Genomic DNA, 15,738 nt, shown 5'->3' with positions numbered 1-15,738 from the left:
AGAACTCTTATTCTGTTCCTTCATCCAACTCCATTCCCCAGAAACCCTTGCTTCCCACAGCCGCCCAGAAACCAAGATGACTCCGTACCACAGAGGCCTCTGTTGTTCTGTTAGAACTACATCCCCCAGAAGCCTCTGCTTTCCCCAGCCTGCATAGCACCAGTAGGACTGTCTTTATGAGAGGATATTATGTAATCACTGGTGTGGACTGAGTCATCACATGATAGAGACTCTCTCTCTCTCTCTGCCTTCTAAACCACCTTCAAAAATTGCCTGAAATTATGTCTGAAAAAGTTTTGTGGGTTTGGGGAATTGATATGTAGAGAACGTTTATAAATAATTTCCTCGTCCCAAATCCCTCCCACTAACTGAGGAAATACAGTATAGTATCCTGAGATACATCTTCCTTTTTCTCAACGCAGGAAGTTGTCCTACTTTTACATGTCCTGTATACTTCTGTGTAGGAATGAGGTGTAACCCTATTCCCTATATAGTGCACTAAATCCATCAGAGGTCAAAGGTGATGATTATCGTCAGTATGAGCCATCTGAAATAGAGCCTGAGGTTTACTGTTAGGGGGTCAGAGGTGAAATGGAACCTGAGGTTTACTGTTAGGGGGTCAGAGGTTAAATAGAGCCTAAGGTTTACTGTTAGGGGGTCAGAGGTTAAATAGAACCTGAGGTTTACTGTTAGGGGGTCAGAGGTTAAATAGAACCTGAGGTTTACTGTTAGGGGGTCAGAGGTTAAATAGAACCTGAGGTTTACTGTTAGGGGGTCAGAGGTTAAATAGAACCTGAGGTTTACTGTTAGGGGGTCAGAGGTTAAATAGAACCTGAGGTTTACTGTTAGGGGGTCAGAGGTTAAATAGAACCTGAGGTTTACTGTTAGGGGGTCAGAGGTGATGATTGATATCCTGACTCTTATTGTGTTAGTTTTGTATTCTGAACTCTGTTACAACTCTGAGCCTGGCCTCAGGCTGACTCCTGGTTCCCACCTGCTCTGACCTCAGGGGTCAATGGCTAGACAGGACAGAGTGGCTGGAGCAGCCAACTCAAATGCTGTAATAATGTAGTCTCCTAGGCCAGGCTGAATCATTGATGACTACATGGATAGACAGGACTGTGTCAGCGGTGTGACAACAGAACATTCATACCAGACAGGACTGTGTCAGCGGTGTGACAACAGAACATTCATACCAGACAGGACTGTGTCAGCGGTGTGACTACAGAACATTCATACCAGACAGGACTGTGTCAGCGGTGTGACAACAGAACATTCATACCAGACAGGACTGTGTCAGCGGTGTGACAACAGAACATTCTTACCAGACAGGACTGTGTCAAAGGTAGAGCATTGTGGAATCAGACTGAGAGAGGGCAGACTAACAGATCACCTAAAGAGGGATACGTCATTGATATCATGTCATTAGTCCTTTTCTTGTTAGTAGTGGAAAGAGAAAGTTGGCCATTACTATGTGGTCTAGATCCCAGCCTAATTGTGTTGTTGCCTGGCCATTACTATGTGGTCTAGATCCCAGCCTAATTGTGTTGTTGTCTGGCCATTACCATGTGGTCTAGATCCCAGCCTAATTGTGTTGTTGTCTGGCCATTACTATGTGGTCTAGATCCCAGGCTAATTGTGTTGTTGTCTGGCCATTACCACGTGGTCTAGATCCCAGGCTAATTGTGTTGTTGCCTGGCCATTACCACGTGGTCTAGATCCCAGCCTAATTGTGTTGTTGCCTGGCCATTACTATGTGGTCTAGATCCCAGCCTAATTGTGTTGTTGTCTGGCCATTACCATGTGGTCTAGATCCCAGCCTAATTGTGTTGTTGCCTGGCCATTACTATGTGGTCTAGATCCCAGGCTAATTGTGTTGTTGTCTGGCCATTACCATGTGGTCTAGATCCCAGCCTAATTGTGTTGTTGACTGGCCATTACTATGTGGTCTAGATCCCAGCCTAATTGTGTTGTTGCCTGGCCATTACTATGTGGTCTAGATCCCAGGCTAATTGTGTTGTTGTCTGGCCATTACCACATGTTCTAGATCCCAGGCTAATTGTGTTGTTGCCTGGCCATTACTATGTGGTCTAGATCCCAGCCTAATTGTGTTGTTGTCTGGCCATTACCATGTGGTCTAGATCCCAGCCTAATTGTGTTGTTCTCTGGCCATTACTATGTGGTCTAGATCCCAGCCTAATTGTGTTGTTGTCTGGCCATTACCACATGTTCTAGATCCCAGGCTAATTGTGTTGTTGCCTGGCCATTACTATGTGGTCTAGATCCCAGGCTAATTGTGTTGTTGTCTGGCCATTACCACATGTTCTAGATCCCAGGCTAATTGTGTTGTTGTCTGGCCATTACTATGTGGTCTAGATCCCAGGCTAATTGTGTTGTTGTCTGGCCATTACTATGTGGTCTAGATCCCAGGCTAATTGTGTTGTTGTCTGGCCATTACCACGTGGTCTAGATCCCAGGCTAATTGTGTTGTTGTCTCGCCATTACTATGTGGTCTAGATCCCAGGCTAATTGTGTTGTTGTCTGGCCATTACCATGTGGTCTAGATCCCAGGTTAATTGTGTTGTTGTCTGGCCATTACTATGTGGTCTAGATCCCAGGCTAATTGTGTTGTTGTCTGGTCATTACCACATGTTCTAGATCCCAAGCTAATTGTGTTGTTGTCTGGCCATTACCATGTGGTCTAGATCCCAGGCTAATTGAGTTGTTGTCTGGCCATTACTATGTGGTCTAGATCCCAGGCTAATTGTGTTGTTGTCTGGCCATTACTATGTGGTCTAGATCCCAGGCTAATTGTGTTGTTGTCTGGCCATTACCACGTGGTCTAGATCCCAGGCTAATTGTGTTGTTGTCTGGCCATTACTATGTGGTCTAGATCCCAGGCTAATTGTGTTGTTGTCTGGCCATTACCATGTGGTCTAGATCCCAGGCTAATTGTGTTGTTGTCTGGCCATTACTATGTGGTCTAGATCCCAGGCTAATTGTGTTGTTGTCTGGTCATTACCACATGTTCTAGATCCCAGGCTAATTGTGTTGTTGTCTGGCCATTACCACATGTTCTAGATCCCAGGCTAATTGTGTTGTTGCCTGGCCATTACTATGTGGTCTAGATCCCAGGCTAATTGTGTTGTTGTCTGGCCATTACCACATGTTCTAGATCCCAGGCTAATTGTGTTGTTGTCTGGCCATTACTATGTGGTCTAGATCCCAGGCTAATTGTGTTGTTGTCTGGCCATTACTATGTGGTCTAGATCCCAGGCTAATTGTGTTGTTGTCTGGCCATTACCACGTGGTCTAGATCCCAGGCTAATTGTGTTGTTGTCTCGCCATTACTATGTGGTCTAGATCCCAGGCTAATTGTGTTGTTGTCTGGCCATTACCATGTGGTCTAGATCCCAGGTTAATTGTGTTGTTGTCTGGCCATTACTATGTGGTCTAGATCCCAGGCTAATTGTGTTGTTGTCTGGTCATTACCACATGTTCTAGATCCCAAGCTAATTGTGTTGTTGTCTGGCCATTACCATGTGGTCTAGATCCCAGGCTAATTGAGTTGTTGTCTGGCCATTACTATGTGGTCTAGATCCCAGGCTAATTGTGTTGTTGTCTGGCCATTACTATGTGGTCTAGATCCCAGGCTAATTGTGTTGTTGTCTGGCCATTACCACGTGGTCTAGATCCCAGGCTAATTGTGTTGTTGTCTGGCCATTACTATGTGGTCTAGATCCCAGGCTAATTGTGTTGTTGTCTGGCCATTACCATGTGGTCTAGATCCCAGGCTAATTGTGTTGTTGTCTGGCCATTACTATGTGGTCTAGATCCCAGGCTAATTGTGTTGTTGTCTGGTCATTACCACATGTTCTAGATCCCAGGCTAATTGTGTTGTTGTCTGGCCATTACCATGTGGTCTAGATCCCAGGCTAATTGTGTTGTTGTCTGGCCATTACCATGTGGTCTAGATCCCAGGCTAATTGTGTTGGGGACGGTGCTTAGGAGGGAACATCAGACATTGTCAACCACATGTGTGACGTGCTCTATCATAATCGCGCTAGCTCATTAGCATAAAAAAAATAATATAATTTAGTCAAAAATATTTGCATGACCAGTTGTTGGATTAAAACAGAACTCACTAGAACAAGATGTTTTCTAGCCAACTCAATTCATTTAAATGTTAAAATCATAGTTTTAAAAGGAACTGACATAGATTTTTAGCAACATCAAATCTTATTAAAATATATTCATATACACCTTTTGGATAGAATATGATGCATTTACTTTCCATTTTGTGACAATCTCTTGGACTGTGACAGAGGTGTGACTACAGAACATAAATATGTGTTCATGTTTTCATACATTCGTAGAGTCACGTATTTCTGAAAAGTCTATAGTAATTTGAATGTTAAAATTATATACTAATTTGAATGGTAAAATGATATGGTAAAATGCTATAGTAATTTGAATGGTAAAATTCCTTCTAGGCAGAGTTGCAAAGAAAAAGCGATATCTCAGACTGGCCAGTAAAAAGAAAAGATTAAGATGGACAAAAGAACACAGACACTGGACAGAGGAACTCTGCTTAGAAGGTCAGCATCCCGGAGTCGCCTCTTCACTGTTGACATTGAGACTGGTGTTTTGCGGGTACTATTTAATGAAGCTGCCAGTTGAGGACTTGTGAGGCATCTGTTTCTCAAACTAGACACTTTAATATACTTGTCCTCTTGCTCAGTTGTGCACCGGGGCCTCCCACTCCACTTTCTATTCTGGTTAGAGCCAGTTTGCGCTGTTCTGTGAAGGAGTGGTACACAGTGTTGTACGAGACCTTCAGCTTCTTGGTAATTATTCGCATGGAATAGCCTTCATTTCTCAGGACAAGAATAGACTGACGAGTTCAGAAGAAAGTCTTTGTTTCTTGCCATTTGAGCCTGTAATCGAACCCACAAATGTTGATGCTCCAGATACTAAACTAGTCGAAAGAAGGCCAGTTTTATTGCTTCTTTAATCAGCACAACCATTTTCAGCTGTGCTAACATAATTACAAAAGGGTTTTCTTATGATCAATTAGCCTTTTAAAATTATAAACTTGGATTAGCTAACACAACGTGCCATTGGAACACAGGAGTGATGCTTGCTGATAATGGGCCTCTGTACACCTATGTAGATATCCATAAAAAATCTGCCGTTTCAAGCTACAATAATCATTTACAACATAAAAAATGTCTACACTGTATTTCTGATTAATTTGATGTTATTTTAATGGACAAAAAAATGTGCTTTTCTTTCAAAAATAAGGACATTTCGAAATGACCCCAAACTTTTGTACGGTAGTGTATATGGACGAGCGATGTCAGAACGGAATGTATTAAGATACAGTAGAATAGGATAGAACACAGTATATACATATGAGATGAGTAATACATAGACTAAGATACAGTAGAATAGGGTAGAACACAGAATATACATATGAGATTAGTAATACATAGACTAAGATACAGTAGAATAGGGTAGAACACAGAATATACATATGAGATGAGGAATGCCAGATATGTAAACATTATTAAAGTGAATAGTGTTCCATTCCTTAAAGTGACCAGTGATTTCTAGTCTATGCCTATAGGCAGCAGCCTCTAATTTGCTAGTGATGGCTGTTTAACATTCCGATGGCCTTGAGATTGAAGCTGTTTTTCAGTCTCTCGGTCCCAGCTTTGATGCACCTGTACTGACCTCACCTTCTGGATGATAGTGGGGTGAACAGGCAGTGGCTCGGCTGGTTGATGTCATTAATTATCTTTTTGGCCTTTCTGTGACATCGGGTGCTGTAGGTGTGCTGGAGGGCGGGTAGTGTGCAAAGCTGTCATCAAGGCAAAGGGTGGCTACTTTGAAGAATCTCAAATATAAAATATATTTTGATTTGTTTAGCACTTTTTTGGGGGTTACTACATGATTCCATATGTGTTATTTAATAGTTTTGATGTCTTCACTATTATTCTACAATGTAGAAAATAGTAAAAAATAAAGAAAAACCTTTGAATGAGTCGGTGTGTCCAAACTTTTGACTGGTACTGTATATACCATTAAGTTGTCAGACAGCACCAATGGTGTGATATGGACCGTTACCCTTCACTCCATTCTCCCCACGACAAGCCAGAGTAGAAAGACACATTTTAAAAATGAGGTGAACCCAAGCCTTATTGAAATGTTCATTTCTCTCTTTATATAATACTGCGTCCTTAGGCTGGCTGCACGCCCGTGTCTCTAACCGTCAACAGGATCCTACATGCTTGTTTGAACATTTTCAAATAAAGATGTACAGGAACAGACTTGGATGTCCATATTAGGAGGCACACAGTCATTGTAGAGTCTACCCACGCACAGACACTCTACCGAATTCTAACACTCATTCTAGAACCTTCTTTCTAGAAACTTCATTCTAGAACCTTCATTCTAGAACCTTCATTCTAGAACCTTCATTCTAGAACCTTTATTTAACTAGGCAAGTCAGTTAAAAACAAATTGTTATTTACAATGACGGCCTATCCCGTCACTCGTAGCTCCACACGGCCATATATATATAAATACCCCATACAGTATGTACACCGTTTTAAAACATGACATGGGATTGCACAATAAAATCGGGGACTTATTTCCATTGTGGTCCTTATTGTTTTGCATAGATACTGTACATATACAGTAACATACTGTAGATCCAGAAACATTACAGAGATACAGACATAAAACAACAATTATACTGTTCACGCGTTAGCAAGCTTTTGAAATTATTTTTAGACGGCTAAGGCAACTAATACGAATAATTATTATTTTGAGACAGACAGAGGATCATGGAGGCTGATAGATAGTTTCAACACTATGCAGAGGACTGTGTCATCTTTGACAGCGCCTTCTCAGTGATAGACAGTACTGCTGATGATAGAACCAGGAGCCTCATCTTCACATTACAATCACAGTGTTTTGATGTATCCTCTCTGAGTCCTCCACACACACACACACGCACACGCACACGCACACACACACACACAGTGAGGCTCTGCAGAAGTAGAGCTCAATCCGAAGAGGTACTGTGACAGCATTGGAGAGGACAGTATGTGCTGCTGTCTCTTGTCCTTGTCATAGCTAGCTACATAACAGCTACGCTGTTATTAAACCCAGATACCAACATAACCGTTCTCACACGCTGAGTGGCTGAAGTGGCCCTGTGTTGACCAACACGATGCAAAATGACATTTTCTACTGTTTGAGTACTTGCCCTTCACATTGAAAACTAACCTCTGTACTGTAAAATGAAGGTAAGCAACCTACCGGCACCATTTTCACTCTACTACAAATCTCCACTACAAATCTCCACTACAAATCTCCACTACAAATCTCCACTACAAATCTCCACTACAAATCTCCAAATTTAAAGCATTGAACCACAAGAAATGGTAGGATGCTGCAGTATTGAGGTCAAGAGCCAGTAGCCACCAAACCAATACACTTGTAAGATGGTGCAGTAATAACAGTGTTTCTTTACAAAACAATAAATATACATTTTTCAAACATTTTGGTAAATTTAGCTTTTAATTGTTTATAGGAAATTATGAAAGAGAGAAGTTTTGTTCTTCTAATCATAGCATGGTTTTTTTTCAATGACAGACAGTTTAAAATATATCACTTGATGGGTTTAACTTCAGGAGAGACAAATAATCAGACGATGTGGTTAATATAAATGTGAAATACTCCTTATTACTGTAACGACCGACAAGATACCATCTTAGTAATGTATTTATATTACACACAGAATACTGGTCACAACTCATTTAAATGTCCCACACAGTCATTTTATTTCCAAGTTAAAAATATCCCTTGAATGACCAAAACATGACCCATTATATTGTTTTACTCTATTAAAATACTCAGAATAAAAAAATAAAAAATGTACCTTTTTTTTTCTTTCTTTCTTTCTAATCTCTATCAGGAAGCCTGAAAGAACAGTCTGAGTGGGCAGTGAGCTTATATTCATGAGCTCGTCTTGACTGACAGCTCTTTGAAATGCCCCTTGTGCTTGTTGCCACATGTCATTGACGACCAGGTAAAACAATGGGTCACATGTCAATCCGTCCCTAAATAATATACCTCACCCCATTTTTATCTCTGCTAAATGTGTTTATTACGTCAACAGAGCTGATCGTGGACTGTTAGATATCAAACAAACAGCAGCAATAGACAAATGCATTTCTACTGTTGTGTCACTACTTACAGAATACAGTTCACTGATACACTTCTTCACATGAATTAGCAAAGCCTGGGACATCTTAGAAGCTTAGACATAAGGGAATGTACATGAAAACAAGAGAACTGTCACATCCTGACCATAGAAGCTTTTGTTTTCTATGGTAGAGTAGGTCAGGGCGTGACGGGGTTTTGTCTAGTTTAAATTTTCAGTTTTAGTTTCTGTTTTTCTATGTTTTTTTTGGGGGGGATGATCTCCAATTAGAGGCAGCTGGTCATCGTTGTCTCTAATTGGGGATCATATTTAAGTATATGTTTTTCCCACCTGGGTTTGTGGGAGATTATTTTGAGGTAGTGTATGTTTTCATCTCTTCGTCACGGTTTGTTATTTTGTTTAGCAGTTTATTTGTGTCTTGCATAGTTTCACAGTTAAAATAAAATGTGGAACGATACACACGCTGCGCCTTGGTCCCATTCATCATACGACAGCCGTGACAGAATCTCCCACCACAACACAGGACCAAGCAGCGTGACCAGGAGTGGGGAACAGACTTGGGAGGAAATCCAGGCAGGACAGGATCGCCTTCCATGGCGGGAGACGCAAGCGGTGAAGGAAGGACAGGGTTCGCGGCCACGACACAAGCCCACCTAAAAATATTTTTTTGTGGTGGCACACGGGTTGGTCGGCGAAACCGAGGGGTGAGTCTGAGAGCGAAGAAGAATATTGGGAGAGACTGAGCGAGGAGTATTGTGAGATAGTTGAGGGGGGTGATGAGAGAGAGCTGTTGGTTTGGCGTAGTATGTACAGCATTTTCCCTGAGGAGCGTGTTAGCCGTCAGCTTCCCGTACTCGTCCTGAGAAGTGTGTTAAAGTTCCTGTACAATTGAGGCCGGCTATACACACCAGGTCTTCAGTGCGCCTTCACAGCCCAGTACGTCCTGTGTCACCTCCTCGTACTCTCCCTGAAGTGCGTGTTCCCAGTCAGGCATGTCCTGTGTCACCTCCTCGCACTCTCCCTGAGGTGCGTGTTTGTAGTCCGGTGCCACCTGTCCCGGCTCCACGCACTAGGCCTCCAGTGAGTCTCTCCAGTCCGGTGTGTCTTGTTCCTGCTCCCCGCACTCGCCCTGAGGTGCGTGTTCCCGGTCTGGCGCCACCTGTGCCAGCCCCACACATCAGGCCTCCAGTGTGCATTCCCATTCCGGAGCTTCTGGTGACAGATCCCCTGTCCGGAGCTTCAGACATTTAATTAATCATTTACAAGCGGCCAGAATAGCCGGAAATAATGGTGAGACATAGTTCAAACAATTTGTAAAACTCATCTCCCGTCCAAATGCTTGAAAAAAAACAGTACAAAGTAACAAAATGTGATATTATATCACGTAAAAGTGAATTACTTAGGTTTTAGGGACTGTAACCAACTGCAGAGATTGATGGGGATGGAAGCGGGATAGGAGGGGGACCCATGTACCCCACTTCAATGAAACAGGCATCAGTCACCCACTTGGCTTCAGTCACTCCTAGATTGAAGAGGGAGACATATCCAGCTATGGCCTCCTCCTTGTCAGGCAGACAGGGGTCCTGAGATGAACAGATCAGGCCTCTCTCACTGGACATACAGGGGTCCTGGGATGAACAGATCAGGCCTCTCTCACTGGGCAGACAGGGGTCCTGGGATGGACAGATCAGGCCTCTCTCACTGGACAGACAGGGGTCCTGGGATGGACAGATCAGGCCTCTCTCACTGGGCAGACAGGGGTCCTGGGATGGACAGATCAGGCCTCTCTCACTGGACAGACAGGGGTCCAGGGATGAACAGCTAGCACAGCTGCCCCACATACGTCGCTGGATCAAGGGTGACCTCGTTGAAGAGGAGATCCAGGAGCCTGTCTACATAGCCTGTAATGTTTTTGAATAATAAATCCCCCTCTTCTTTTGTCTGTCTTCAGACTTCACAGTAAATCCCCCCCTTCTTTTGTCTGTCTTCAGACTTCACAGTAAATCCCCCTCTTCTTTTGTCTGTCTTCAGACTTCACAGTAAATCCCCCCTTCTTTTGTCTGTCTTCAGGCTTCACTGCATATCCATCCTTCTTTGCCTTGGGAAAGCTGATTTTGAATCATTCCTGCTGCGGTGGTTGTCTGGGAAGCTGATTTTGAATCATTCCTACTGCGGTGGTTGTCTGGGAAGCTGATTTTGAATCATTCCTGCTGCGGTGGTTGTCTGGGAAGCTGTACGGACAGATTTTATTAATGTATTTTTATTTAACCTTTATTTAACTAGGCAATTTGATTTAATTTGCAAATCAGTTTAAGAACAACATCCTGTTTACAATGACGGCCTACACCGGCCAAACCCAGACGACGCTGGGCCAACTGTGCGCCGCCGTATGGGACTCCCAATCACAGCCGGTTGTGATACAGCCTGGAATCGAACCAGGGTCTGTAATGACGCATCTAGCACTGAGATGCAGTGCCTTAGACTGCTGCGCCACTGGTTGATGATAGTGGAAAGACATTCCTGCTGTGGTGGTTGTCTGTGAAGCTGTGCAGACAGAGTAGCTGTCTATCATTACTGATTGATGATAGTGGACAGGGACATAGTGCATTTACACTACGACATCCAGTCTCAACACTGACATCCAGTCTCAACACTGTGACATCCAGTCTCAACACTGTGACATCCAGTCTCAACACTACGACATCCAGTCTCAACACTACGACATCCAGTCTCAACACTGTGACATCTAGTCTCAACACTGTGACATCCAGTCTCAACACTGTGACATCCAGTCTCAACACTGTGACATCCAGTCTCAACACTGTGACATCTAGTCTCAACACTGTGACATCCAGTCTCAACACTGTGACATCCGCCATATCTCTGAGGTGTTTTTGTTCTTCTAATATTAGTTTGAATACATAGACCTTTCTTCATTACATGATCAATGCTTTTTCCAAGAACCTTGAATCTGATGTGGGCAATGAAAGGGGTTCTTCAGCAAACATCCACTACATTGTTGTTAGCGTTAGCTAGCCATTTTGGAGAACTGCAATCTGGTAGCTAGCTAACGTTAGCACTTGCTACAAAAGTTAACAAGGCAAATTGAAATAAATTGCAGTAACTCCACACAAAAAAGAAACTCTAAAACCAAGAAAACACTATAAAATCTAACTCCTCCGTCTCTTGTAGTTTGAAGAAACTAATTTGAATTAAATAATATCCTAAAAATGCTGAACTATCACAATCTCTATCCAATATGTCACCAACTCACCAAGCTTCTCAACACATAGAACCCCCATTCACCACTCTAGGTTCATTCTCTGATCCTAATCCTATGATTGGATGGACAACATGTCAGTTCATAATGCAAAAGCTTTGAATGGTTGGAGGACGTCCTCCGGAAGTGGTCACAATTACCATGTAGGCCTATGGAAGGGGCTGAGGTCTACGAGTCTCCTAGGTTTTGTATTAAAGTCAATGTACCCAGAGGAGGATGGAAGCTAGCTGTCCTCCGGCTACACCACAGTGCTACCCTACAGAGTGCTGTTGAGGCTACTGTTTACCTTCGATGCAAAACAGTGTTTTAATCCATTATTTGGTGACGTAACGTTTTTAATGTTTCATTATTTACAATTTCTTTCTGAAATTGACTCCTCTGAGGAGCCTCACAATGTAGTCAATCTCAAACACACACTTTGACTTCTCACCCCATGGTTCTGTATCGCTCTCTCTCTCCATCTCCCCAGCCTGCCACCAAGGAGGGTGGTCTGCCCATGCAAGTGGGCAACAAGACAGAGTGTGGCCTGCTGGGCCTGGTGCTGGACCTGAAGAGGGACTATCAGCCCATCCGCAACCAGATCCCAGAGGAGAAACTCTACAAGGTCTACACACCATTATTGTTTAGGTTATTTGTGGTGATGGTGGTGATGTTTATGTTTTTTATTTATATAAAGTTGTCTCTAATTCTGTCTCTAATTCTAATTCTGTCTCTAATTCTGTCTCTAATTCTAATTCTGTCTCTAATTCTAATTCTGTCACTAATTCTGTCTCTAAATCTGTCTCTAATTCTGTCTCTAATTCTAATTCTGTCTCAATCTAATTATAATTCTGTCTCTAATTCTGTCTCTAATTCTGTCTCTAATTCTAATTCTGTCTCTAATTCTGTCTCTAATTCTGTCTCTAATTCTAATTCTGTCTCTAAATCTGTCTCTAATTCTAATTATGTCTCTAATTCTGTCTCTAAAGCCAATTCTGTCTCTAATTCTAATTCTGTCTCTAGTTCTAACTCTGTCTCTAATTCTAATTCTGTCTCTAATTCTTATTCTGTCTGTAATTCTTATTCTGTCTCTAATTCTAATTATGTCTCTAATACTTTTTATGTCTCTAATTCTTATTCTGTCTCTAATTCTGTCTCTAATTCTGTCTCTAATTCTAATTCTGTCTCTAATTCTAATTCTGTCTCTAATTCTAATTCTGTCTCTAATTCTAATTCTTATTCTGTCTCTAATACTAATTCTGTCTCTAATTCTAATTCTGTCTCTAATTCTAATTCTGTCTCTAATTCTGTCTCTAATTCTTATTCTGTCTCTAATACTAATTCTGTCTCTAATTCTGTCTCTAATTCTAATTCTCTCTAATTCTAATTCTGTCACTAATTATGTCTCTAAATCTGTCTCTAATTCTGTCTCTAATTCTGTCTCTAAGTCTTATTCTGTCTCTAATTCTAATTCTGTCTCAATCTAATTCTGTCTCTAATTCTGTCTCTAATTATAATTCTGTCTCTAATTCTGTCTCTAATTATAATTCTGTCTCTAATTCTGTCTCTAATTCTGTCTCTAATTCTAATTCTGTCTCTAAATCTAATTCTGTCTCTAATTCTGTCTCTAATTCTGTCTCTAAATCTAATTCTGTCTCTAATTATGTCTCTAATTCTGTCTCTAATTCTAATTCTGTCTCTAATTCTGTCTCTAATCCCAATTCTGTCTCTAGTTCTAATTCTGTCTCTAATTCTAATTCTGTCTCTAATTCAAATTCTGTCTCTAATTCTTATTCTGTCTGTAATTCTTATTCTGTCTGTAATTCTTATTCTGTCTCTAATTCTGTCTCTAATTCTTATTCTGTCTCTAATTCTAATTCTGTCTCTAATACTTTTTATGTCTCTAATTCTTATTCTGTCTCTAATTCTAATTCTGTCTAATTCTGCCTCTAATTCTGTCTCTAATTCTTATTCTGAATTGTAATTCTGATTGTACCAGGTATACACCTTCAACTCGGCCAGGAAGTCCATGTCCACTGTCATCAAACTATCAGACGGCAGCTTCAGGATGTACAGCAAGGGAGCCTCTGAGATCGTCCTGAAGAAGTGAGTGGTTCACAGCTGGATGTGATTCCATAGATGTCTTCAGTTTCCAGCTCTGTATCCAGAAAGGAAAGCAGCCCCCAGCCTCTACCCCCTAGCCTCTAGCCTCTACCCTCTAGTCTCTAGCCTCTACCCCTCTGTCCTCTACCCCCTTAGCCTCTACCCCCCTACTCTCTACCCCTCTAGTCTCTACCCTCTAGGCTCTAGCTTCTACCCCCCTACTCTCTACCCCTCTAGCCTCTACCCTCTAGGCTCTAGCTTCTACCCCCCTACTCTCTACCCCTCTAGCCTCTACCCTCTAGGCTCTAGCTTCTACCCCCCTACTCTCTACCCCTCTAGCCTCTACCCTCTAGGCTCTAGCTTCTACCCCCCTACTCTCTACCCCTCTAGCCTCTACCCTCTACCCCCCTAGCCTCTACCCCTCAAGCTTCTACACTCAAGACTCTACCCCCCTAGTCTCTACCCCCCTAGCCTCTACCCTCTAGACTCTACCCTCTAGACTCTACCGCCCTAGCCTCTACCCTCTACACTCTATGCACTAGTAGAGATCTGACATGGGATACAATCCTCTCAGATCTCCTTAGCAGAGGCCCTAAGGAGCTGGGGGGTTGATTCAGGGGGATTGATTGCAGCTACAAACGCTGAATTTATGATGTTCGTCACTGATCAAGTCAACGCTTTAAGCTGTGCTTGTTTTTGTATTGTGGCACTTAAAACTCGGGATTGACATTAACGAGGACATTACCCTAAACACTAACCTCTGAACTTTGCCCCTCCCCTCCACCCCCCCCCCCCCCCTGTCCCCCCCCCTCCCCCAGGTGCACTAAGATCCTGAACCAGGAAGGTGAGCCGCGGGTGTTCCGTCCCAGGGATAAAGACGAGATGATGAAGAAGGTGATCGAGCCGATGGCGTGTGACGGGCTGCGGACCATCTGCGTGGCGTACCGTGACTTCCCTGCCAACCCAGAACCCCTCTGGGACGACGAGAACGACATCCTCAATGAGCTGACAGCCGTCTGTGTGGTCGGGATAGAGGACCCCGTCAGACCAGAGGTAGGCTATGTGTGTGTGTGTGTGTGTGTGTGTGTGTGTGTGTGTGTGTGTGTGTGTGTGTGTGTGTGTGTGTGTGTGTGTGTGTGTGTGTGCGCGTGGGTGGGTGGGCTGTATGTGTGTGTCAGTGAGCTGACAGTTGTCTGCATGGTCGCATAGAAGATCCCGTCTGACCCAATGATATGTAGTAGCCCTAGATGACGGAAATGGGGCACTGTTTTGAAGCCACTGCACAGCCGTTATACTACTACTCCGTTATACTATCAGACGGCAGCTTCAGGATGTACAGCAAGGGAGCCTCTGAGACTACTACTACTCAATTATACTACTACTACTCCATTATACTACTACTCCGTCATACTACTCCTACTACTCCATTATACTACTACTCCTCCGTTATACTACTACTCCGTTATACTACTACTCCATTATACTATCAGACGGCAGCTTCAGGATGTACAGCAAGGGAGCCTCTGAGACAGCGACTACTACTCCAATATACTACTACTACTACTCCATTATGCTACTCCACCTCCGTTATACTATACTCCATTATACTACTACTCTGTATATTACTACTCCTCCTTTCTGTGAGAAATGGATTTGATTTTAGACACATGAAAAGTGGGATGTATACAGAGGGTATGGGGCAACAGAAGACAAACAGCAGAGGGGCTAATTACCTCGGAGATGGGGAAAGGGCCGATAAAATGGGGGGAAAGTTTGCAGGTAGATCCCAGTTGGACAGCCATACCTTCTGCCCGAGACGATACCGGGAAGCCGGGGTCTGGTGGCAGTCTGCTTGTTGTCAAAACCTGGAGGTGGTCTTGAGAAGGGCCGACCAGGCTTCCAGGTACGATGACAGCGGTGGACAGACATCTGGGCCAAAGGTATGCTGACCTCTTGCTCAGAGAAGAGTGGGGGCTGATAGCCCAGGGAACACTCAAAGGGCGAGAGACCCGTGGCAGAGCAAGGAAGGGTGTTGCGGGAGTATTCAATCATGTCCACTGGGAATCCATGGATCCGGTAGACGTGCTGCACCATGAGCTGGGCCGTCTCTTTGACAGAGGGTAGCTTGGGGATAGGAATG

The 15,738-nt window shown here is 43.2% G+C and overlaps 1 protein-coding gene across 1 annotated transcript in view; it reads left to right on the top strand.

Moving 5' to 3' along the window:
* Positions 1–15,738, top strand: part of LOC115207212 (plasma membrane calcium-transporting ATPase 2) — a gene marked incomplete in the record, with an annotated part of 205,447 nt that overhangs the window by 152,803 nt on the left and 36,906 nt on the right. The window contains 3 exon segments of the mRNA XM_029774185.1: positions 11,986–12,120; positions 13,495–13,601; positions 14,417–14,651. Of these exon segments, the coding sequence (XP_029630045.1) occupies positions 11,986–12,120; positions 13,495–13,601; positions 14,417–14,651 (477 nt within the window).

Source organism: Salmo trutta, chromosome 14 (assembly GCF_901001165.1).
Source record: "Salmo trutta chromosome 14, fSalTru1.1, whole genome shotgun sequence".
In the NCBI taxonomy this organism is placed as follows: domain Eukaryota; kingdom Metazoa; phylum Chordata; class Actinopteri; order Salmoniformes; family Salmonidae; genus Salmo; species Salmo trutta.
This window is presented reverse-complemented; position numbering and strand designations above follow the sequence as displayed.